Raw genomic sequence first — 24,875 nt, 5'->3', positions numbered from 1 at the left:
CCTTTGGTGGGAGAGCTGGATTTGATGTGAACACAAGTCATATCTTTCCTCATGGTGTGCTGGAAGCTATCACCTTGGTGGTAAGTTGGGCTGGAGATGAAGGGGTTTGTGCTAGAATCAGGTGTGAGGCAGGGCTTCCCCTCTGCCCAGTGGCTGTAACCATCATATCAGGGGTGGGGTGAATTCCAAGTTGCTGGAGCAGAGGCCCTGAGTGTTGGGTCTAAGCTGGCTCTGTTCCCTTTAAGTGTATGCTCTAACCTTTTCCAGCACCAGCACCCTTACCCCACAAGGAAGCAGTGGTGGAACAAGAGGGGCCTGAGTGGGCTCTTGGCATGGTCTGTGGCCAGCCAGCTACAGACAGAGGTGTGGGCTGCTTCCAATTTGTCACCTGTGCAAGTGACAGCAAAGGCTGCACCCCCCCATCCCGCTAAGACATGGCTTCTGGACTGGGTCTTCTTTGTCTCTCACAGCCAATGACTCCCCCCAGCCTCTGCCACCACCCTTCCCCCCCACAAATTAGAGCCATGCCACAGGGCTGATGGGGTCCATGTGGGCCCTCAGCATGTATTAGGGCACTGGTTGTGGCAGTCCAGCTGCCCTCAGAGATAAGGACTGTCCCTGATGCACTGCCTGTGTGAGCAATGATCGCTCTGCCTCAGGAGCAAGCCAGCATGCACTGTTCCTCAGAAGTGGAGTCCAGCTAAGGTGGAGATGCTGTGTGCTTTTTAATGTGCTTATCTCCCATTTCTATATCTACATTTATAAGTTATCTGTTAAAATATTTTGTACATTTTAAGTTAAATTGTTTTTCCTTTATTATTGAGGTTATTACTCCTCATATATTCCAGACATCATTCCTTTGGAAGATATATGTTTTGTATATATTTTTTCGAGTCTGTGGCTTGTTTTTCAATTTTCTAATATCTTTTGATGACACTTCTGTATTCTCACTATGATGGCTCTTGTTAAGTATTTATTTACTTTCCCTATTTTGGATGGTGAGGCCTTTTAAATCTGTTCATTGACATAATCATCAATTCTGGAAGATCTCAACTATTATGTCTTTATAGTACCAATCTCTCTGTGTCATCCCCATTTGTCGTCAAATTAAGCATAAGCTAATTTGACAACATTGAGCTCTCCATGTCTCTTACTTTCCCTTCTGCCTGATCTTTATGTACCACTTTCTTTTACTTTTACTTACTTATTTATTTATTTAACATCTTTATTGGGGTATAATTGCCTTACAATGGTGTGTTAGTTTCTGCTTTATAACAAAGTGAATCAGCTATACATATACATATGTTCTCATATCTCTTCCTGCTAACAACTCCTTCCCTCCCACCCTCCCTATCCCACCCCTCCAGGCGGTCACAAAGCACAGAGCTTATTGCCCTGTGCTATGCGGCTGCTTCCCACTAGCTATCTACCGTACGTTTGGTAGTGTATATATGTCCATGCCTCTCTCTCACTTTGTCACAGCTCACCCTTCCCCGTCCCCATATCCTCAAGTCCGTTCTCCAGTAGGTCTGTGTCTTTATTGCTGTCTTACCCCTAGGTTCTTCATGACATTTTTTTTTCTTAAATTCCATATATATGCGTTAGCATATGGTATTTGTATTTCTCTTTCTGACTTACTTCACTCTGTATGACAGACTCTAGGTCTATCCACCTCATTAAAAATAGCTCAATTTCATTTCTTTTTATGGCTGAGTAATATTCCATTGTATATATGTGCCACATCTTCTTTATCCATTCATCCGATGATGGGCACTTAGGTTGTTTCCACCTCCGGGCTATTGTAAATAGAGCTGCAATGAACATTTTGGTACATGACTCTTTTTGAATTATGGTTTTCTCAGGGTATATGCCCAGTAGTGGGATTGCTGGGTCATATGGTAGTTCTATTTGTAGTTTTTTAAGGAACCTCCATAGTGGCTGTACCAATTCACATTCCCACCAGCAGTGCAGGAGTGTTCCCTTTTCTACACACCCTCTCCAGCATTCATTGTTTCTAGATTTGTTGACGATGGCCATTCTGACTGGTGTGAGATGATATCTCATTGTAGTTTTGATTTGCATTTCTCTAATGATTAATTATGTTGAGCATTCTTTCATGTGTTTCTTGGCAATCTGTATGTCTTCTTTGGAGAAATGTCTATTTAGGTCTTCTGCCCATTTTTGGATTGGATTGTTTGTTTTTTTGTTATTAAGCTGCATGAGCTGCTTATAAATTTTGGAGATTAATCCTTTGTCAGTTGCTTCATTTGCAAATATTTTCTCCCATTCTGAGGGTTGTCTTTTGGTCTTATTTATGGTTTCCTTTGCTGTGCAGAAGTTTTGAAGTTTCATTAGGTCCCATTTGTTTATTTTTGTTTTTATTTCCATTTCTCTAGCAGGTGGGTCAAAAAGGATCTTGCTGTGATTTATGTCATAGAGTGTTCTGCTTATGTTTTCCTCTAAGAATTTGATAGTTTCTGGCCTTACATTTAGGTCTTTAATCCATTTTGAGCTTATTTTTGTGTATGGTGTTAGGGAGTGATCTAATCTCATACTTTTACATGTACCTGTCCAGTTTTCCCAGCACCACTTATTGAAGAGGCTGTCCTTTCTCCACTGTACATTCCTGCTTCCTTTATCAAAGATAAGGTGACCATATGTGCGTGGGTTTATGTCTGGGCTTTCTATCCTGTTCCATTGGTCTGTCTTTCTGTTTTTGTGCCAGTACCATACTGTCTTGATTCAAAAGATCATGAGAGATTACTACAAGCAGCTCTATGCCAATAAAATGGACAACCTGGAAGAAATGGACAAATTCTTAGAAATGCACAACCTCCGAAGACTGAATCAGGAAGAAATAGAAAATATGAATAGACCAATCACAAGCACTGCACTTGAAACTGTGATTAAAAATCTTCCAACAAACAAAAGACCAGGACCAGATGGCTTCCCAGGCGAATTCTATCAAACATTTAGAGAAGAGCTGACACCTATCACTCTCAAACTCTTCCAAAATATAGCAGAGGGAGGAACACTCCCAAATTCATTCTACAACGCCACCATCACCTTGATACCAAAACCAGACAAGGATGTCACAAAGAAAGAAAACTACAGGCCAATATCACTGATGAACCTAGATGCAAAAATCCTCAACAAAATACTAGCAAACAGAATCCAACAGCACATTAAAAGGATCATACACTATGATCAAGTGGGGTTTATTCCAGGAATGCAAGGATTCTTCAACATACGCAAATCAATCAATGTGATAAACCGTATTAACAAATTGAATGAGAAAAACCATATGATCATCTCAATAGATGCAGAGAAAGGTTTTGACAAAATTCAACACCGATTTATGATAAAAACCCTGCAGAAAGTAGGCATAGAGGGAACTTTCCTCAACATAATAAAGGCCATATATGACAAACCCACAGCCAACATCATCCTCAACGGTTACAAACTGAAAGTATTTCCACTAAGATCAGGAACAAGACAAGGTTGCCCACTCTCACCACTCTTTTGTAAGTTTTAGCCACAGCAATCAGAGAAGAAAAGGAAATAAAAGGAATCCAAATTGGAAAAGAAGAAGTAAAGCTGTCACTGTTTGCAGATGACATGTTTCTATACATAGAGAATCCTAAAGATGCTACCAGAAAACTACTAGAGCTAATCAATGAATTTGGTAAAGTAGCAGGATACAAAATGAATGCACAGAAATCTCTTGCATTCCTATACACTAATGATGAAAAATCTGAAAGTGAAATCTAGAAAACACTGCCGTTTACCATTGCAACAAAAAGAATAAAATATCTAGGAATAAACCTACCTAAGGAGACAAAAGACCTGTATGCAGAAAATTATAAGACACTGATGAAAGAAATTAAAGATGATACAAATAGATGGAGAGATATACCATGTTCTTGGATTGGAAGAATCAACATTGTGAAAATGACTCTACTACCCAAAGCAATCTAAAGATTCAATGCAATCTCTATCAAACTACCACTGGCATTTTTCACAGAACTAGAACAAAAAATTTCACAATTTGTATGGAAATACAAAAGACCCCGAATAGCCAAAGCAATCTTGAGAACGAAAAACGGATCTGGAGGAATCAGGCTCCCTGACTTCAGACTATTTATTTAATTTATTTTTGGCTGTGTTGGGTCTTCATTGCTGTGCACAGGCTTTCTCTAGTTGCCGCAAGTGGGGGCTACTCTTCATTGCAGTGTGCAGGCTTCTCATTGTGGTGGCTTCTCTCGTTGTGGAGCACGGACTCTAGGTGCACGGGCTTCAGTAATTGCAGCACGTGGGCTCAGTAGTTGTGGCTCACGGGCTCTAGAGCACATGCTTAATAGTTGTGGTGCATGGGCTTAGTTGCTTCAATGGCATGTGGGATCTTCCCGGACCAGGGATCGAACCTGTGTCCCCTGCATTGGCAGGCGGATTCTCAACGACTGCGCCACCAGGGAAGCCCTATGTGCCACTTTCTGTATAGTTTTTTCTAATTTGCTTCCAGATTACTGATTTTTTTCTTAACTCCTTAATCCGTTATTAAACCTGTTCACTGAGTTATTTTTTTCCCTTTCCCTTTTATTTTGAAACAATCTCAATCTTATATAAAAGTTGAAATTACTGTACATAGCTGTTTTTTCTGACCTGTTTGAGGTCATGTTGCCAACAAGATGCTCAACCAGCTCTCAGTGTTTTAGTGTGTTTTCATAAAAACAAGGACATTCTCTTACACAACCATAGTATAACTATTAAAATGTGGAAATCATCATTGATACATTACTACCATCTAATTCCCAGACCCATTTCAAATTTCTCCAGTTTCCTAATATTGCTCCTTAGAGCTAAATGATTCAGTGCAGAATCATGTGCTGCATTATTTGTTTCTTTATTTTTTTTTTCAGTCTGGAACAGTTTCCCAGTCTCTCCTTGACTTTCATAAGCTTGATAAGTTTGAAGGTTAATGAATGGTTATGGTATAGAATGTTCCCTGATTTGGGGTTTTCTATTTTTTTTCATGATTAGATGTTTATTATGCATCTTTGGCAGTAATATCACAGAGATAATGCTATATTCTTATTGAATCCTATGAGGGGTCACTTGATTTTTATTTGTTCCACTACTAATGATTGAAAAACTGAAAATAGAGTTACCATATGATCCAACAATCCCATTCCTGGGCATATATCCAGAAAAGATGAAAACTCTAATTCAAAAAGATTCATGCACCCCAATGTTCAGAGCAGCACTATTTACAGTAGCCAAGACATGGAAGCCACTTAAATGTCCATCGACAGATGAATGGATAAAGAAGATGTGGTGTATATACACGTTGTAATACTACTCAGCCATAAAAAAGAATGAAACAATGCCATTTGCAACAACATGGATGGACCTAGAGATTATCATACTAAGTGAAGTAAGCCAGACAAAGACAACTACCATATGATATCACTTATATGTGGAATCTAAAAAATGATACAAATGAACTTATTTACAAAACAGAAATAGACTCACAGGTATAGAAAACAAATTTATGGTTACCAAAGGGGATAGCAGAAACGGGGGAGAGATAAATTAGGAGTTTGGGAGTAGCATATACACACTACTATATATAAAATAGGTAAACAGTAAGGACCCACTGTATAGCTCAGGGAACTATGCTCAATATCTTGTAACAGCCTATAATGGAAAAGAATCTGAAAAATAATATATATATATGTATATATATATGCATAACTGAATCACTTTGTTGTACACTTGAAAGTAAGACAACATTGTAAATTAACTATATTTTAATTTTAAAAAAAGATACCTTATAAATCTCTCCTGTATTTCTAATAACTGGTCAGTAGATACTTCAAAGTTATTTTTATAGAGACAAATCATCTGCAAATAATAACAGTTTTATGTATTCTTTGGTAATCCTTAGCAATTTATTGATTGTTCTTGTCTTCTTTTGCTGGTTAGAACTACGAATAGGAAGTGGTGATTGTGGGCCTCATTGGCATTTTTCTAATTTTAGAGGCAATACTCCCAACATTTCTCCTTCTAAGACACTGTTTGTTGCATGATTTTTGTTGATTCCCTTTTTTCAGATTAGGAAAGTTCCCTTCTATTCCTGGTTTGCTAGAAGTTTTCAAGTAAAAAAAAATGTGCTGAATTTTTATCAAATACTCTTGTATTTATAACCTTACGGCTTTTCTCATTTATTCTAACATGTAGTAAATGTCATTAAGAGATTTCTTATTATGAGTTTATCTTTGCATTGCTGGAATAAGCCCTGCTTGCCAATGGCATATTGTACTTTTAGACACTGTAAGATTTAGTTTTCTAAAATTTCATTTAGACTTGATGTATCTATATTAATAAGTTAAATAGGCTTTTGCTTTTCCTTTCTTGTACTGTTCCATTGTGGTTGTGATATCAAAACTATTCTAGTCTCATAAAATGAGAAACTGGAAGATTTGGCATAAAATTGGAATGATCTTTTCCTTAAATGTTAGGAAGAACTGTCCTATAAAACTATCTGGTTTTGTGTTTTCTTTGTGGGACGATTTTAAATTCCTGCTTCAAATTTTAAATAACTCTATAGATCTAGTTGGAATTTCTGTTTTTTTCTAGAGTGAGTTCCATTAATTTCTAAAAAGTGTTCCATTTCATGTGAGTTTTCAAATTTATCTGTAGTTAATCCCTTCTCATTCATACTATTATTTCTTCATGTTTCCTTTTTATTTATTTAATTTTTTTATTATTATTATTTTTACATCTTTATTGGAGTATAATTGCTTTACAATGGTGTGTTAGTTTCTGCTTTATAACAAAGTGAATCAGTTATACATATACATATGTTCCCATATCTCCTCCCTCTTGTGTCTCCCTCCCTCCCACCCTCCCTATCCCACTCCTCCAGGCGCTCACAAAGCACCAAGCTGATCTCCCTGTGCTATGCGGCTGCTTCCCACTAGCTATCTACCTTATGTTTGGTAGTGTATATATGTCCATGCCTCTCTCTCGCTTTGCATGTCTCCTTTTTAATCTTTATTTTTTCAAAAAGTTTATATTCTTGGTTAGTTTGTTTAAAAACCAAAATTTGGATTTGTGTTTTTCTCTTTTATTACTTGTTTGCTGGCAGTATTTAAAACATAAATTAGTCTAGAACTTTATTAAATGTATTATTAGAGTCATATGAGTTAACTCATTTAGACTATTAATACGTTAAATTATATATACAGATTTCATGATATTGAATCATCCTTCTATTCCTGGGAAAACTCATAGTTGATCATAGTGAATGATTTTTAAAATATATACTCTAGTTGGTTAATTAATAATTTATTAAAAAATTTTGCATCTATACTCAGTGAATTGGGCTAACACTTTTTCTTACTTTGGTTATAGTTTTGGAATCTATAATATTAGTGCCTTATAAAATGAACTGGGCAGATTTTGCTCCTTTTTAGTGGAACGACTTGTATATAATAGGAATTTAGAGATCTACAAAGTTTGGTGGAACTTGCTTGTAAAACAGTATGGACCTGGAGATTTATGAGAGGGAAAATTTTTACTACCACTTCAGTTTTGTATGTGTTAGTTATCTTTCTTTTTGTGCCTAATTTGGCATTTTATAGATTTCTATGTGCTTATCTATTTCATTTGTGTTTTCAAATCTATTAGCATGTAATTTTTCACAGTATATTTTTATTGTTTTTAATCTCTGTTGTATCTTATTTAATCTTCATTTTATTTACTTGAGCCTAATTCTTTAAAAAATTAGTTTTGCCAATTTCTATCTTCTTTTTTCAGAACCAATTTTCATTTTGTAAAACTTATATGTTGTTTTTTCTCTATTTTATTTTTTTATTCTTATTATTCTTTCTTTATATTTTCTTTCTGAACTTTTTTTCCAGTTTGTGAGTTGAATGTTCAACTTTTTTTTGTTTTTAACATTTCTTGTTTCCTGATCAAATAATTTAATACCATAAATTTTGACCTATATACCTATATAACATTTTCAGGTGTGGCCCCCAAATTTTGGCATGTACAGTTTTATTATCATTCTATTCTAGCATTTCTTAATTTTATTTGTTTCCTTTTTAAGCAAAGGGGTTATTTATTAATATGTAATTTTATTCCAAATATATATGAAGCTATTTGCTATCTTTTAAAATTAATTTCTAATTTTAGTGCATGAATTTTCATAGCAGCATTACTCATAATAACCCCAAAGAGGAAACAATCCAAATGGCCATTAACTGATGAATGGATAAACAAAATGTGATATGTCTATACAATGGATTTTATTGGGCAGTAAAAAGGAATGAAGTACTGATTCATACTATAAAACAGATGAACCTTGAAAACATTATGCTATGTGAAAGAGGCCAGACAGAAAAGGTCACATATTATATGATTTTACTTATAGGCAATGTCCAGTATAGGCAAATCTATAGAGGCACAGTAGATTTATGGTTGACAGAAGCTGGGAGGTGGTGGGTTTAGAGGGAAATGGAGAATGACTGCTAATGAGTACAGGGTAATTTTTTTGAGGTGATGAAAATATTCTAAAATTTATTGTGGTGATAGTTGCTCAATTTTGTGAATATACTAAAAAACATTGAATTGTACATTGTAAATGTACGGTATGTGAGTTATACATCAATAAAGTTGTTACATAAAAAAAGCCTAGGGTTGTTGCAGCAAAGTATTGGTTAGACATGAGAATGACAGAAGCTTTCAGTTATCTCAAAATGGTTTTTTAAAGATCTGAAGAATGCACTGTTTCATATTTGTTTAAAGTTAAATTGCTCCAATTTACTGCTTATTGATAAAAGCAGGATAAAACATTAAATATCAATGTTTTATATTTTTCTTAATGTTTTATTGATTTATTTTTGTTTTACTAATATAGTTTAACAAGGCAGTTTTACATAAGCTCACATCAACCACAAAAAGTAGTAAGAATTTTCTTAAACACATGGTGTAAAATTTTATATTTGGTTCCACTTAAATAGTCTAATGCCTCTTCCTAAATTTCCTGATCAACAAAACTCTCCCCACATCTTTGGGTTCAGTGAGTTTATTTTTAATGTTATTGCTGGCTAGAGGAAAGCTTGGCTTTGCTTTGCACAATCAAAATAAATAAATCAGGAATATGAAAATTATTGTTTGAGTAGGGCAAATAAAAATTTAATTATGTGAACCGGTAGTTCATTGGGAATAAAACAGAAAAATTGTATTAAAACAAATGAGCAAGAGACCCAACTTTTTTTTTAGTTCCCTAGTGAATTAGATCAGTTTTTGTCAAACTACAGATCGTAAATCATTACTGGTTTGTTAAATTAAAAAATAAAGAGCAAAAATTGAATGAAAAAGTTTTAATGCCAAGCAGGGAACCCAATTCAGTATGGTCTAGATAGGTTCTGGGATATAAGGCTGGGAATAGGAAGAACGGGATAAATCTTTTAAAGTCAAAAAATCATAGACTGTATCTGTCCTATTTTAGGAAAGCAAAATCTCTGAGTGGTGTTTATTGGCTGGGCTTATCTGAGTTTGTGGGTTAGATAAACACTGGGCTGGCTGGAGGTGGTCTGTTTGTATAAGTAGGCCCCCATCTGGATTATGGTGCTTAATGGGGTCTGTGCCCATGTCCGCAGGATAAGTCAAGGTTTACTTTGGGATATGAAATCACTTTAGTGGGTAGTGACTAAAGATATTTTAAAAAATGAAATAGAATAGAATAGAAAATAGTAGAGCACAGTGTATGCAGTATTTTGTGAAACTTGTTTTAGTAATTTATATGTATGCTCTGATCTATGATGTACTGTATTTCTTACTATGTTCATGGTCTAAAAAGTTCTAATGGTACTGAATTAAATGATGCTTCTTGAGTTTTTGTTTTTTGTCTTAATTTCGTTCTTAATAAGATATGCTCATAGTAACAATTCAAACTGTTCAGAAGGGTGTAAAATGAAAAGTCCCACCCTCCCGATCCCATTTCCACTTCCCCAAATCAAGACCATTGAGATTATTTGTGAATAAATACATATACAAATGTACCCATTGCCATTTTTATTGATACAATTTATATATACTACAAATTATAATACAAAATACACGAAATGATCATACTCTAGATACTAATGTGAAACTAGTTTTCAACCAGTTTTATTCACTTACATACCTTGGACCATACTAATTCATTCTCTTTATGTGTGCATAATCTCCCACTGCATGGGTGTACATTATTTGTATATCCAGTCCCATAATGGTCATTTCAGGGATTTCCAGATTGGCTACAACAAAATAATGCTATAGTGAATATGCTTGTCCATATCTTTTCATGCTTCTGTGGTGAAATCTATAGCACAAATTCCTAAAAGTAGAACAGTTGGGTCAAGGGGAATATGTATTTAAAATTCTGGTAGATCTTTCCAAATTGCCTTCCGAAACGTTCATACCAGTTTCCATTCCCACAATCCGTCTACGAGAACGCCTGTCTCTCCTTGTCAACACCAGTGTTTAGCAAGATTTTAAAGTTTGTCCAATGTAGTGAAAATGATATATCAGCACAGAGGCAGGCTAACATTAAGAGTGAGATGCTGGGGTCCCAGCAGCTAGATTTGATTCCCAGCTCAACCACTTCCAAGCTGTGTGACTTTGGACAAATTACTTCATCTTTCTAAGCTTCAGTTTCCTCATCTGAAGAATGAGGAATGACATTCCTGCCTCAAGGGATGATTGTAGTTAGAATGGTTAAGTAGGTGTTTTGGACATAATAAATGTTAATGTATTCTCTACCTTTCAGTATTTAACATTAACTTAAAATTCAAAGTTGTTCTTCTTAAGACTAAGAAGTAGAGTAACATAGTGGCCTAATCAAGACTTTTGAAGGTTGAAATGTGAATTCACCCACAATTCATTTTTAGTAAGTTTCTGAAACCACTTTCCTTCCTGTGGTAATGTTGGTTTAACAAAGAGAGAAAATTAATGATTGGCATGTACTGGGTCCTTGCTGAGTATTGTCGCCATGCTGTTGCCTTCTTTAGACAACCACCTTGGTGTCCATTGTGTGCTATGTCCATTTATAAAATTACTAACGTTAAATTACTCCTAATTTTGGAAAAAGAACAAATTTACATTGTTCTAGAGTACTTTATTAAAATATTTTATATCTTAATATTTTACTTTAAGTATGAATGCATATTCATTTGCAGTCAGTGACATGTTATTCTGAACATTTGTCTACTGCTTCTTTTATTGATGAAAAAAATGAAGAGATTTAAAGATTCAGAAGAATTGCATGTTTTATCTCATGTTGTTTACTTAAAGAGAAACTAAAAGAACTTTGCTAGGCTCAATTGTCTGAAGGCTTCTTCATGGCTTATCACCCTCAAGACCTGAAACCCGTTGGAAAATATTTTGATTGTTTCATTTTTCTCAAGTTATCATTCTAGCAATTCTGTTAAAAAGTATGTAAAGTAATATGTGCTATGAGTAAAAATGACCACATATAAAATGTTACACACACAAAAAAAATATGTTACACAAATGCCACAGTTATTTAATAACGTTAATTTAAGTATTAGCTTAGAATCAGATGTAAGATGAACTAGTATGGAAGCCAGAAAGCCTAACTGTTGCCAAAATGAGGAGTGGAAACTTCTACTCATGTTATTAATCAAAATCACTGTTGTATGAGGACTCTCATTTCTCAACCAGTGTTTAATAGATAAAACCCTATATCAATGCATAAGACTGGATGACTGGGTTGTGGACTCCCTTCATCAGAATCATGTGTGGTACTTGCTTAAAATTAAAATTTCCCAACGACTCACCTAAGTTCCCCTTACCCCCATTTTCTTATTTCTTATTATGTCTAGGCCTCAGTCCATATTACCTGGCCTCAGCCCATACCTGAATCCATACCATATCATCAGACTCACTGTGAGAGACGGGTGTAGGAGAATCTACATTTTCAACAAGCACCTTAGGTGATTCTTATGCAAGCCAAAATTCAAGGATCATTAGTAGAACATTATGATTTATGTTCCACTATTTAGTAGGAGCTTCCAGGAATGGTTGGTAAGTTTCTGGCCTCTTAGAAGATCATACTACCTTCTAAGATGCTGGAAAATGGGATGTACAGCAGGCTGTACTGGGATGGCAGTATAAAAGTATAGAAGTTTCTGGGAGTATAGAAGTATTCAGACATGCTTTCACCAACCTTATAATGTGGCTAATTGGGAATCAAAATGGACACATAAAATGGCCACAAGGAGAAAATCCCCAGGTTCTTACAAACAGACAGCTTTAATATGGACTTGCTAATATGAAAGTGTGATGAAAACAGTGAATCCTATGAATAAAACGTTTTGGTGGATAATCACATAGATTAAAATAGATTACATTATTAAAGCTAAATTTCATGAATTTTTTCCACCAAAAAACATCATAAGGGGAGACCTGAAGGGAGAGGATAAGTGGAGAGTTGCATGTACAGAAACTATGAAAAAGAATTTTCCCTTCCTTCAACCATTTGTCACTTATAGCTCCTAAAATCTTGGCTTAGGCTAAGGAAAGAAACTAGGCCAAGTCTAGTCAAAGCAGAGAAAGGGCCAGAGTCAAGAGTGGGGCTGGGAATGGGGCCAATATTAGTACAGGATTTAGGCGAGGCTAGAACTAGGGGCAAGGCTGGCCATGTGGTGGGGTTGGGGGGAGCTGATATGCACATTGTCTTATGTTCTATGCATTGCAAGTCTGGAAATTCTAGAGGGTTGGACATATATAGCATGAGAGCCAGAAGTGACAGCTAGCTCTTCAGAGATGTTAAACATAATGGCCTTGTTAACATTAAACCTGGGATAACTTAAAATAATTTGCTGCAATTATCAATGACCCTGAACTATTTTTTTCCGTATTGTGGTACTAAGTACATCCAGTCACATAAGCAGGAGGGAATAGAGATTAGATATTGATGTATTAGACTGGAAGGCATTATAATGCAATGGCAAAAATGGCTTCAGATTCAGACCTGGATTTAAATCTCTGGGATATCATATATTTTCTGGGTGACCTTCGCCAAGCAGCTTACCTTCTCTGAGTTTCAGTTGCCTCATCTGTAAAATGAAGGTGACAGTAGAACCTTCCTCACTGAGTTGTTATGCAAAGTAAGCAAGATCATATATGTAACATGCCTGGTTTAAGAGAAATCATCCATCTATGCTGCCCCCTCTCCCTCCACTTCTCATCCCTATTTCCCCTCAGTCTCTCTTCTTGTTACTGACATAGGCCAATTAACTTCTGTATCTTCTCTACTTTTTTGTGAAAGAAGGATTGTAACATCTTAGGACAAAAACCTTCAAGATTTGTTATAAGAAACACAGGGGTTATAATATATTACTTTCTGTCTTTAGGATAAAACTCTTTTTAAACACATCTCATAAATTACTAAAGCCTAAAAAAATGTCATTTGGAAAATTACCTTTCTTTGCAGTCTCCCAGACCCTTTTAAAAAGAACTCATTTTACTTTTTCATGTGTGGAGAAGAGCAAATGATTAATGAGCACTGCAAAGAAATGTTTTAATGAAGCTAGCTGTGGTCTCAGATGGGAGAGATGAAACAGAAACCGGCATATTAAGTTAATATTGGATATTTATTTGGTTTTCTTGGGCAAGTACATTGCCTTTCCTAAAAATCTATAACATCTGGTTTCTTTACTTTCCCTCACTTCTGATTCCCTCTGGTTCTGATTCCAGCATGAAGGATGGACAGACAGACACATGAAGCTGATAAGCTCCTATCCTGCATGACCTTAGCTGAACATTGTTGAGACTTTCAGCTATCCTGCAACTCCACCTTAGAGTAACCCACTAAAATGATTAACTCCAGAATTTCAGGTTCTAGTTCTTAAACCCTGAGAGTCTTGGCCATGTTGCAAAGCTGCAGACCCCATGAGTGGCCTGAAATTTGAGATAGCATATTAACTATACCACAAACTAGACTAGAGTTTCTATGTGAGTTGAAATGTAAATTACTCTGGAGGACTTTCCTGGTCGTGCAGTGGTTAAGAATCTGCCTGCCAATGTAGGGGACATGGGTTCCACCCCTGGTCTGGGAAGATCCCATATGCCGCAGAGCCCATGCACCACAACTACCCAGCCTGCGTTCTAGAGCCTGCAAGCCACAACTACTGAGCCCTCATGCCACACCTACTGAAGCCTGCGTGTCTAGAGTCCATGCTCTGCAACAAGAGAAGCCACCGCAAGGAGAAGCCGGCACAGCACAACAAAGCGTAGCCCCCGCTCGCCGCAACTAGAGAAAGCCCACGCGCAGCAACAAAGACCTAACGCAGCCAAAAATAAATAAATAAAAGCAATAAATTTATTTAAAAAAAAGTAAATTACTCTGAACATGGCTTTTTAGTTTCCTATGATGATAATGAACAGGGATCAAGTTCTGCTATCATATACATAGTAATGTTTTTCTAGGAATATCATTGTGAGTAATCTGACTCCTCCGTGCCTCTGGTACTGTCCATCAGAACAAGCACAATGAAAAAGCATTAGATTCAACCAACATTTGTTGAGGAGTTATTATGTGCCAGGCACTTCCACATACATCATCTATGGTTAAAACTTAGAAAAGTTTGTGAAGAAGACACTATTCCAAGGAGAGTTTACATGACTTGCTCTAGGTCACAGAGCTTCTAAAGGGTGGAGTCAGACTCAACTTCAGGTCTGTATTACCTGTATTTCTTCAAACTCAGTATTCTTTCCACAGCGTCACAGCTTAAATAGAATGATTCTTTAGAGAAGAGATATTTGTCCTGAATTAAGACTGTGGAGGTGGTGTTACCTTGACATACAAGAAGCAGGGGAAATAGAATTTCTGTCCCCCCACAAAATTTTAAAGTCTTTATTTTTAGAGCAGTTTTAGGGTTACAAAAATTGAGAGGGAGGTACAGATATTTCCCATATACCCCTGCCTCCAACACATGCATGACTTCATCTCATTATCAAGATCCCCCACCAGAGTGGCACATTTGATGACCCATACTGAAACTACATCATAATCACTCAAAGTCCATAGTTTACATTAGGGTTCACTATTGGTGTTGTACATTCTATGGGTTAGACAAATGTATAATGAAATGTATCCACCATTATAATATCATACAGAGCATTTTCACTGCTGTAAAAATCCTCTGGGACTCCACCTATTCATTTCTCTCTCCCCTCCCCACAACCCTGGCAACAACTGATCTTTTTTTTTTTTAACATCTTTATTGGAGTATAATTGCTTTACAATGGTATGTTAGTTTCTGCTTTATAACAAAGTGAATCAGATATACATATACATATATCCCCATATCCCCTCCCTCCTGCATATCCCTGTCTCCCACCCTCCCTATCCCACCCCTCTAGGTCATCACAAAGCACCGAGCTGATCTCCCTGTGCTATGTGGCTGCTTTCCACTAGCTAGCTATTTTACATTTGGTAGTGTATATATGTCAGTGCTACTCTCTCACTTCGTCCAAGCTTACCCTTCCCCCTCCCCATGTCCTCAAGTCCATCCTCTACGTCTGCATTTTTATTCCTGTCCTGTCTGTAGGTTCTTCATAACCTTTTTTTTTTTTAGATTCCATATATATGTGTTAGCATCCAGTATATGTTTTTCTCTTTCTGACTTACTTCACTCTGTATGACAGACTCTAGGTCCATCCACCTCACTACAAATAACTCAATTTTGTTTCCATTTATGGCTGAGTAATATTCCATTGTATATATGTGCCACATCTTCTTTATCCATTCATCTGCTGATGGACACTTAGGTTGCTTCCGTGTCCTGGCTATTGTACATAGAGCTGCAATGAACATTGGCAACCACTGATCTTTTTATTGTCTCTGTAGTTCTGTCTTTTTCAGACTATCACATAGTTGGCATCACACAGTATGTAGTCTTTTCAGATTGGCTTCTTTCACTTAGTAATATGTGCGTTTAAGTTTCCTCCATGTTTTTTCATGTCTTGATAGCTCATTTCTTTTTTTTTTTTAATTTTTACGGGAGTATAGTTGATTTACGATGTTGTGTTAGTTTCTGCTGTACAGCAAAGTGAATCAGTTATACGTATACATATATCCACTCTTTTTTAGATTCTTTTCCCATATAGTCATTACAGAGTATTGAGTAGAGCTCCCTGTGCTATACAGTAGGTCCTTATTAGTTATCTATTTTATATAGAGTAGTGTGTATATGTCAATCCCAATATCCCAATTTAACCTTCCCCCCATTTCCCCCGTGGTAAGCATAAGTTTGTTTTCTACATCTGTGACTCTATTTCTGTTTTGTAAATAAGTTCATTTGTACCATTTTTTTTTAGATTCCACATATAAGTGGTATCATGATAGCTTATTTCTTTGCTGAATGATATTCCGTTTCATGGATGTACCACAGTTTATTTATCCATTCATCTACTGAAGGATATCTTGGTTCCTTCCAAGTTTTGGTAATTATGAATAAAGCTGAAAGGGAACCAGTTTCCAAATCATCAAATTCCTTTAGTACTATTTGCTAAAAATGATTTGCCTTTCCCACCTCTTTTTCCCAGTCTCTAAAAAGAAAAGCATACTTTTCAAAGGTCAGGAATCTTACTGTGATACTTTGACCCAGCCTGTAAAAACCCGTGGGTCTAAATAAAGCAAAAATTTCAAATATTCATGTCTAGAAATCTTCTTTAACTAAAGGCCCTGTAACCTACCTCTTCTTCATCCATCTCGCTAACAGACGTATTTCAAATAAAATTTTATGCTTTATGTTTAATAATAATCACAATGTATAATACCTTCATGCTATTTTTACCGATTATGTATGCGTAATAATTGCAACTATAACTCAATCCAGAGGACTTTTTATACTTGGAGACTCATGGTCACGAGAAAATAAAAATAATTCAATTTCTATTTATGGACATATTTTGTTGCAGAGAAATTCAATATGGAGATCAATAGAGGACTTTCAAGTATAAAAATATTATAGATTATGATTCTGTAGGGAGAATGTAATGGATATTTGATTTCAAGATGAAGAAAGAAACCATGTATATTTTCTGAAGGTTAAAGAAAAAGTTTACACTTTTGTGTTTAATGTTTGATGGTGGGCATCAAATTGCCTTGGTTTCTAGAATCCAATGAATATCTTTAAACATGTAATATAACAGTTTTATTTTAAATTGTCAATATGTATAGTATGCTAGAAATTATACCTCTTGCAACTGTTTAAACAAGATGAAAAAAATCTAGATGTCAACTTAACATGTGAGGGAGTACATAGCTTCTCAAAAAACTTTTAGGAGTTATGTGAATAAAAATTTGAAGACCCCAGTCCTATCATGTTGTCAGGTGTTGGGTATAACATGTGCAAAGCATCTAGAATAACACTCAATTAATGCTGCTATTATCTGAAGGACTGAGTTCTAATTTTAACCCTCTTTCTTCCTTGGTATTTGGTCCAGGGCACTTGTATTTCTCTGCACTTTAGTTTCATTGTCTAGATAAAGGATAACATGGATGACTATAAAACACTTTGAGTATAGGGAGGTAGATGATACCTAACATCGATAATGTCAATGATAATGTTCATGATGATGAAAATATAGGCATAGGCTGTATAAGTCAAGGCATATAGCAGGTGTTCAATAAATGTTTGTTGAATTAGTTAATGAATGCTATAGGGAACTTTCCTAGAATGAAAGACCATGTACCCATTCATTGGGCATCTTCCCTTAGTACCTGCATTGGTGTTTATAAAGAAAATGGACATTTTCTCTTAAAAAGAGTAGGAAGTAAAATCCTTTCCTGGCATGTGGCTGCCTATTAATGCTCAGAGAGTGTTTTCCTCATTGGACTCTTGACCATTACTGCGATATAGTGTAGTGGTTAAGAACAGGGTTGGCTCAAGTTCAAACTAGCTGTGTAGCCTCGGGCAAGTCACTTAACCTCTCTTCAATTCAGCTATCTCATCTTTAAATGGGTATAATAATAATAATACTGACCTGATAAGATTGTTTTGAGGAATAGTGAGGTGGGTTATGGGATTATAGATTGTGTGGAAGGTAAAGAATGTTACCCCCATAGTTGTCCATGTCCCTAGAACCTGTGACTCTGTTATCTTACATGACAGAAGGACTTTGAAGATATAAGTTAAGGATATTGAGATGAGGAAGATTATCCTGGGTTATTCGGTGGGTGCTTATAAGAGAAAGAGGGAGGCAGGAGAGTCAGTGTCAAAGTGATGCAGTGGGAGAGAGACTTGATAGGCCATTGCTGGCTTTGAAGATGGAGGAAGGGGGCTATGAGTCAGGGGATGTAGACAACTTCCTGAAGCTGGAAAAGGCAGGGAAATCGGTTTTCCCTTAGAGCTTCCAGAAAGGAACACAGTCCTTCTGACATCTTGATTTTGGCCTACAGAGGTCTATTTTTAATTTCTGACTTCCAGCACTGTAAGATAATATATTTGTGCTATTTCAAGTCATCAAGGTTGTGGTAATTTGTTACAGCAGCAGTAGGATACTAACACAGGTGGGGTAGCCATTATTACTCTGTTTACAATCCTCTTCAGTTCTGGCTTTTCTTGGCTTTCTTCACAGGGCAATGTAATCTAAACACTTCTCCAAAATTAAAATGAATCTTTTTGCCCGTGTACACACTATTTTCCAGCCCCTAGCTACTCTTAGTCTCAAGGCAGCCACCTGTAAAAGTAGCCCCAGTTCTACAATAGACAATGGACAAGAAGTCTCTCAGGGAAGCTGCAAGACAATTTATAACATCCTCTTCATAGCTTTTTCACTTACATATGGAAAATCATGTGCTTTAATCAACAGCCGATGTGATGAGTTGGATCACAAAAACCACGTATTGAGGTCCTATTCAGGGAAAAATGAACTCCTAGTTATTGCCTCCCTTTCTCTGGCAGGAGGTTCTGAGCTTAACATGGAGATCCAAGGGCAGGAATCAACCCTTCAGGTAGAAGGCCCATGGGAATTAGAGCTCTAGGACCCGTAGAAATGGGAAAGGGAAGAGGAAAAGAAGTGGGTTGGTCAGAGGGAGTCTGGAAAGAAAGGAAGGAAAACCCACAAACAATCCAAACAATGAGAAGTGAGAGAGAGCCTCCCACAATTGATCCCTCCCGGGTTCTTGCTCGCTCCAGTTTTGGAAGCTTTCCAGGTAGACTCTAGTGCGGTGCACCTGCCCCTTGAGGCTGGGCCGGGACAGCTATTAGCTGGGGAGGGCTGGGAATGCCTTTCGGCGAGAGCCACCGCCCTGGCGGGGTGGTGAGGAGATCGCAGGGAGGAGTCACCGGGCGTGAAACGGAAAGACTACATCTCCCAGGCCGCCACGCTTTCCAGCTGGAGTCTAGGGCGCTGACTGCTCCCCAGTTTCCGTAGGGAAGCGTCGGGCTACTGCAGCTATTGTGCGTCGCGCTGTTGCCCTCCTCTTCCCGCTTGGGCGTCTTTGGAGGAAGGCTACGTTTCATTGCCGCCCCGTCTTAACCCTTCCGGAGCTTAACAGGACAGCAGGCCGGCTCCCTTGGCCCAGGAAGAATTTTGGGAGACGGAGGACTCTGGTAACGAGACCCTAGGGTGCAAGTAAGATACAGCTGAAGGAACCCAAGTCCCCAGGCTCGGTACGAGGGCTTCACCGGGGCAGGGCGGAGGCGCTGGCTTTAAGAAGGGGGAGGGGACAGTGCAATTAGGGTTGCCCGCGGAGTTCGGCAAAGGAAATCTTCAGCTGGCTCCGCCGCTGGGAGCAAGGAGAGGCACCTCCCACCCCCGGCGCTCACCCCCGCCCACACCCTGGGCGGGCTGAAGTGTCACGTTTACAATTGCTCAGGAAGGATCCGGCCGGTCTCCGGAGGAGAGCTGAGCTGCAGTTTCTGTCGCCTGTCAGGGGGGCGATGACTAGGGGGCCAGCTGCTTGCTAGGGAGCACCCCGCCGGGATCCGACTGCGTTAGTTAGCTCTCCCAGTCACCTGAAGCAATCGCCAGGCCGCCCGTTTCCGGTACAGACAAGCCAGCTGTCCCCAGGAATCTCATCTGAACAGGTACCTGTCCTCCAAAGGGAGGGAGGCTACAGCTTCCTGAGCGGGTCCTGCACTCTGCGCACCTCATCTTCTCCCTGTACTGTGCCACTGATGCTCTTGGTCTTTGTGTCTTTCCTCTCTCCTTCCAATCCCCGCCATCAGAACCATGGGGCACCCCCCGCTGGAGTTCAGCGACTGCTACCTGGACAGCCCTGATTTCCGCGAGAGGCTCAAGTGTTATGAGCAGGAACTGGAGAGGACCAATAAATTCATCAAAGACGTGATCAAAGACGGCAACGCGCTTATCAGCGCAATGAGAAGTAAGTGGAAGGCTTCGATGAGCAGTTTCCTCGAGCCAGTGGCTCTGGCCTTTGAGCTCTTCCACACCACGGGGAAAGTGGGGATTTAGGGTGATTCTCAGCCCAGGTGTCTGAGGCGAATGGGTTTCCGGACACTTTGGAGTGGGGTCAGTAGAAGTGGAAGGTGGTGGCTGCAACTAGAATTGGGGCTTTTCCCTTTAGTGTCCTTGGCTTTATAAGACAGGATCTGTAGCTGTCCCAGGGACCGTCTTGTTCTGCAACTATCCTTTCTTGTCAGACTGTTGTTCCGAAGGGACAGTCTGCTTGTTCTGTCGGACATGTTTCTACCCATGTATGAGGCAAAGGGACATCCAAGCTGACTGAGGAACTGCCCTAGGACCTCCTAGAGAATTGGGAATTCAGGCCAGCAGCTTGAGTCAGGGTTTTGTTCCTGCCTGGCCTCTGGTTGCTATAGGTAAGTATGGGGGCAGTAATAAAAAAATTTCAGATGGCAAGTTATTTTCTAAGGAAAGCACCTTTGCCCCAGTGATTTCTTTCTTTAAGTTACTGAGTTATGGTTTTGGTCAAGGTCTGTGTAAGTTCAGAATTATTAAATGACCTCACATGCCACTGAATTCTCCTCGAGGGTGGAACAAAGACCTGCCTAGTCCCTGGCAGGAGGAACCCGGCCCCCTGGGAGCATAGTAGAGAGCTCAGGTTGGGAGTTATCTGGCTGAAGGAACCTCACCTAGCTTGGCTTTCCCAGTGGTCACGGTTAACAGCTGTGGGACCCTCCCCTGCTTCCCCACTGTGTATGGAGTTTTTATTTCTGCTAGTTGGCAGAAGGCTTGGAGTAGGAGAAAGAATAATAAACATCCCCAACAAGAGTGCAGGCAAACCAATCCATTGTGCCAAAGGATATACCCAGAAGAATGGAGGTTAGTGAATGGGTTTATATAATTCATTTTTTCTCTTCTTGGTTGAAAGATGTTTATGAAAAATAAAGTCAAAGTCACTGGCAAATATATTCTGTATGCCTATAACTTTTTTCTGAGTGGATTTATCCCACAAATACTGTGTCTGGTCCAGCGTGGGGACCTTAAGGCAAATGCAGCCAACCAAGAGCAGGGAGAAAGGCTTGGGAGCCGCAGCGCAGGGGTATTTGTTGTGCAGCTCTCCTGATTTGCCCCTTGGAGTCTGTGCTTTCCCTGCATATGTTGTCTGCCCACTTTGGTCAGAATAGAAGTTTTCCAAGTTCCTGCTGGTTGTTTGACTGAATTCGATCATATAATGGTTTGTCCTATTGCAGTCTGAACAAGAGTTAACTCTTGGCAGCACCTTAAAGATGGGGTATTTGAAATGCTGATCCTTAGAAACTTTAGGCCAGGCTTTAGGGTGTGTTGCCACTTAATAGAGTTCATTGAGAGGTTAAAGATATGCAGGTTGTGCCACAAAAGTACTTAGAAAGGTAGGGGTTCCTGAAAGGAAAGGGGGAATGTTTGGATTTTCTTTTTATTTACTTGTTTCAGTAAACTGCTTGGTGCAGTATTCATAGTCAAATGAAGCTCATCTAAGCCCCTGGAAGGGACTGGCTTTGTGAAGTTTAGGGTAAGCTGAAAGTGTTTGTGCTAAAAAATGATCAGCTGAGGAGTATCAGAGAGATTAAAATTCTTAAGAGAAAATAAACAGTTCAGTAAAATGTTTGAGGAAGGGCAAAAGTTTTCTAAGTGAGGGGCAAGTTGCGGTTTTTATTCTTTCCTTTTCTGAGATTAAATGTGGTAAGAGTCAACAATTATGCAGGCTTAAACCTTTGCATATGGGCAAAAGATCCAAGAGTTATTTTGGTTCAGGGGGCTTCTTGATATTTATGGTGGTTTTGCCTTTCTGAGTATATATAGAAAGCCAAAAATAGGACAGTTAGGAAATAAAACCCAGCAGCTAACCCACACTCCATTTCTTTCCTTTAAGTTGCATGATTCTAAAAATGTGATTAGCTAGAGGCAAAGGTGGGATGTTTCCCACTGTCTTGACCACAGTAATGTTTATACTCCCACTCTGTTTCCTCACACTGGGCTAGCTGGGCGACTTTTTGAGAGTGAGGTAGACGCAAAACAAAGGTATACTCTTGCTTTGTGTGGAGGAAAAAGGAAGAGAGAACACTGGAAGTGGATTTAGAAGACCTGGGCTACAATCTTGGCTTCACCATTTTGGGATAAGAAGGCACAAATCATTTACTTCATATATAAAATGGGGGTAATTATACGCACCTCACAGAGTTGCTTTGAGGCTCAAAGGAGTTAATGGATTATGAAAGTATTTTGTAAATGGAAACGGCTAAATATTGTAAGTTGTTGATAATACATCTTCAGGTTAATAATATATCTGCTGGTGAATGTGTACTTTTCGGTAGATTTCTAAAGGAAAATACATAAGCAGAAGTAATTGGAAACATATTTTTTGCTGTCATCTTGTTGGAAAATGTCATTCCCTACATTGGTGTGTCTCAGCAATTAATTTTGTATACATGTGTGTGGATTCATTTTGTCATTTGGAGTCTGGCATTAAAAGTAAAGAAGAATTATTGGCACCTTTTTATTTAACTTATTAAATTGACCGTCAAATCAACTGGCTAGTGTTTCTAGGAACCAGTGAAACCTAGTGCATCATGCCACAAAAACCAGCTGCAGTTTTTGTTAAAGTTGTTAAGCTAGTTGGAACTTGATTTCGTGCTTGTGTCTGATTTTGTACAGAGCTCTAGATAAGGTTTTAGTCACAACTGTGTATGATGATTAATTTATAAATATAGGTCCTGTTTGGATATTCACATTTTCTTAGATAGATTTGTGCTTAGAGGTAATTGATGTTATGAATGTTCAATATGTCTTCCTTGGGAAAGTGATTCATTCCCTCCCCCCCTTAAATGTGATCTATTCATAATTGTTGGAGTACAAAATGGTGATTATAACTTAAGCCAGTGAAAAATAAAAACACTGGCACTCTTAAAGGTGAATATACTGCACACTTTTCTGTTTGTTCTTTGTTTTTATATAGGCAGCTTTGGTCCCTAGTGTTGTTTGAATATTTTCTACGCACTTAGGCTAGGTATTATTTAGAACAAGTGATATAGCCTCTGCTTAGAACACATATCATTCATTCCGTAAATACTCGTGCACATACTAAATTCAAGCCATTGTTCTCAGGGCTGTCACAGATGTGACAGAGTAAGTCACAGATGGGATCCTGCCCTCAAGGAGGTCCCAGACTAGTAGGGGAGGTAAGATATATGTAGAGATCACCATCATATAAGGGAGTAGATATGAATCAGAGCCATAGAGTGAGACAGGTGGACCCCGTGGTATGCGACATTAGAGGGAGAGGTCATTTCCCTGTGGAAGGACAAGGAAAAGCAAAGAAGGAAGTAGCATTGTAATTGGACAGAATTAATAACACTTATCACTTGTTTAGTTGTTCCTATATGCCAGGAATTAAAATCTTGTAAGAGCCTTATGAGGCAAGGATTATTATTCCCACTTTATATATGAAAAAACTGAAGTTCAGAGGCATTAAGTAACTTTCTCAACTGATAAGGGCAAGAGTGAATTAGAGCTCAGACCTTACTCTAAAAGCCCTGCTTATTTTACTGCATTGCACTGTATTCAGGACAGGGCATTTAATGTAGTAGGAATGACATAGAGAATGTAAAAGGATAGCAAATAATTCAAGTCATCTGGAATATATGGTGCAGGAAGAGAAGTTTGGGAGATAAGGTTGGAATGGAAGTTTGAGGTCTTGACTGTGCAGGACCTGTTAAGTACTTCAGACTTTTCTTTATAGGCAGGGAGTATTAAAAACATTTTTGGTAGGAGAGAGACATGGTCTGAGCTGTGTTTTAGGAAGATTCATCTGAGAGTGATATGTAAGATGTTCCAATTCTAAACAAATATTTGTGACTTTTTCGCAGTTTATTAGGAACTTTAAATTTTCTTTGATATAGCTCAGGGGTCAGCAGACCTCTTCTGTAAAGGGCAATATTTTAGGCTTTGAGGGCCATTCAGTCTCTGTGGCAATTATTTAACTGCCATTGTTGTGAGAAAGCAGCCATAGGTAATATGTACATGAAATGAGAGTGGCTGTGTTCTAATAAAACTTTATTTATTGACATTGAAAAGTGAATTTCACATAATTTTCACGTCACAAAAATAGTGTTCTTCCTTTGAATTTTTCAACTGTTTATAAATATAAAAACCATTCTCAGCTCACCTGGGGAGGTGGCATACAGAAATGGCCGTGGGCTGGATTTGATTCATTGGTTGTAGTTTGCAGACCTCTGATACGAGTAGTTAACCTAAATGGATTTTTTTATTGGTAAGGCAGTGAATATAGTTATTGCTAAAACATAATGCCATATTTCACATTTTCCATCAACTAATTTTACTTTGGTGTGCTGCTACTTATGCCTGTTCTGCATTCAGGGTTTGCA

General features: G+C 38.2%; 1 protein-coding gene across 5 annotated transcripts in view; it reads left to right on the top strand.

Moving 5' to 3' along the window:
• The first annotated feature begins 19,410 nt into the window (after window positions 1-19,410).
• OPHN1 (oligophrenin 1) overlaps window positions 19,411-24,875 on the top strand; it is a 603,167-nt gene continuing 597,702 nt past the window's right edge. The window contains exons 1-2 of one of the 5 annotated variants that reach the window (XM_033439137.2): window positions 19,411-19,640; window positions 20,259-20,416. In XM_033439137.2, coding sequence (XP_033295028.1) covers window positions 20,263-20,416 — 154 coding nt within the window. In that variant the 5' untranslated portion in view covers window positions 19,411-19,640; window positions 20,259-20,262. Of the gene's footprint in view, window positions 20,118-20,258; window positions 20,417-24,875 lie in introns of all 5 variants that reach the window. The other 4 variants (XM_033439136.2, XM_033439135.2, XM_049704597.1 and 1 more) reach the window with 4 other exon arrangements.

This window comes from Orcinus orca, chromosome X (genome assembly GCF_937001465.1).
Source record: "Orcinus orca chromosome X, mOrcOrc1.1, whole genome shotgun sequence".
NCBI lineage: Eukaryota > Metazoa > Chordata > Mammalia > Artiodactyla > Delphinidae > Orcinus > Orcinus orca.
Note: the sequence above shows the minus strand (reverse complement) of the source record. Positions and strands in the feature narration are given on the sequence as shown.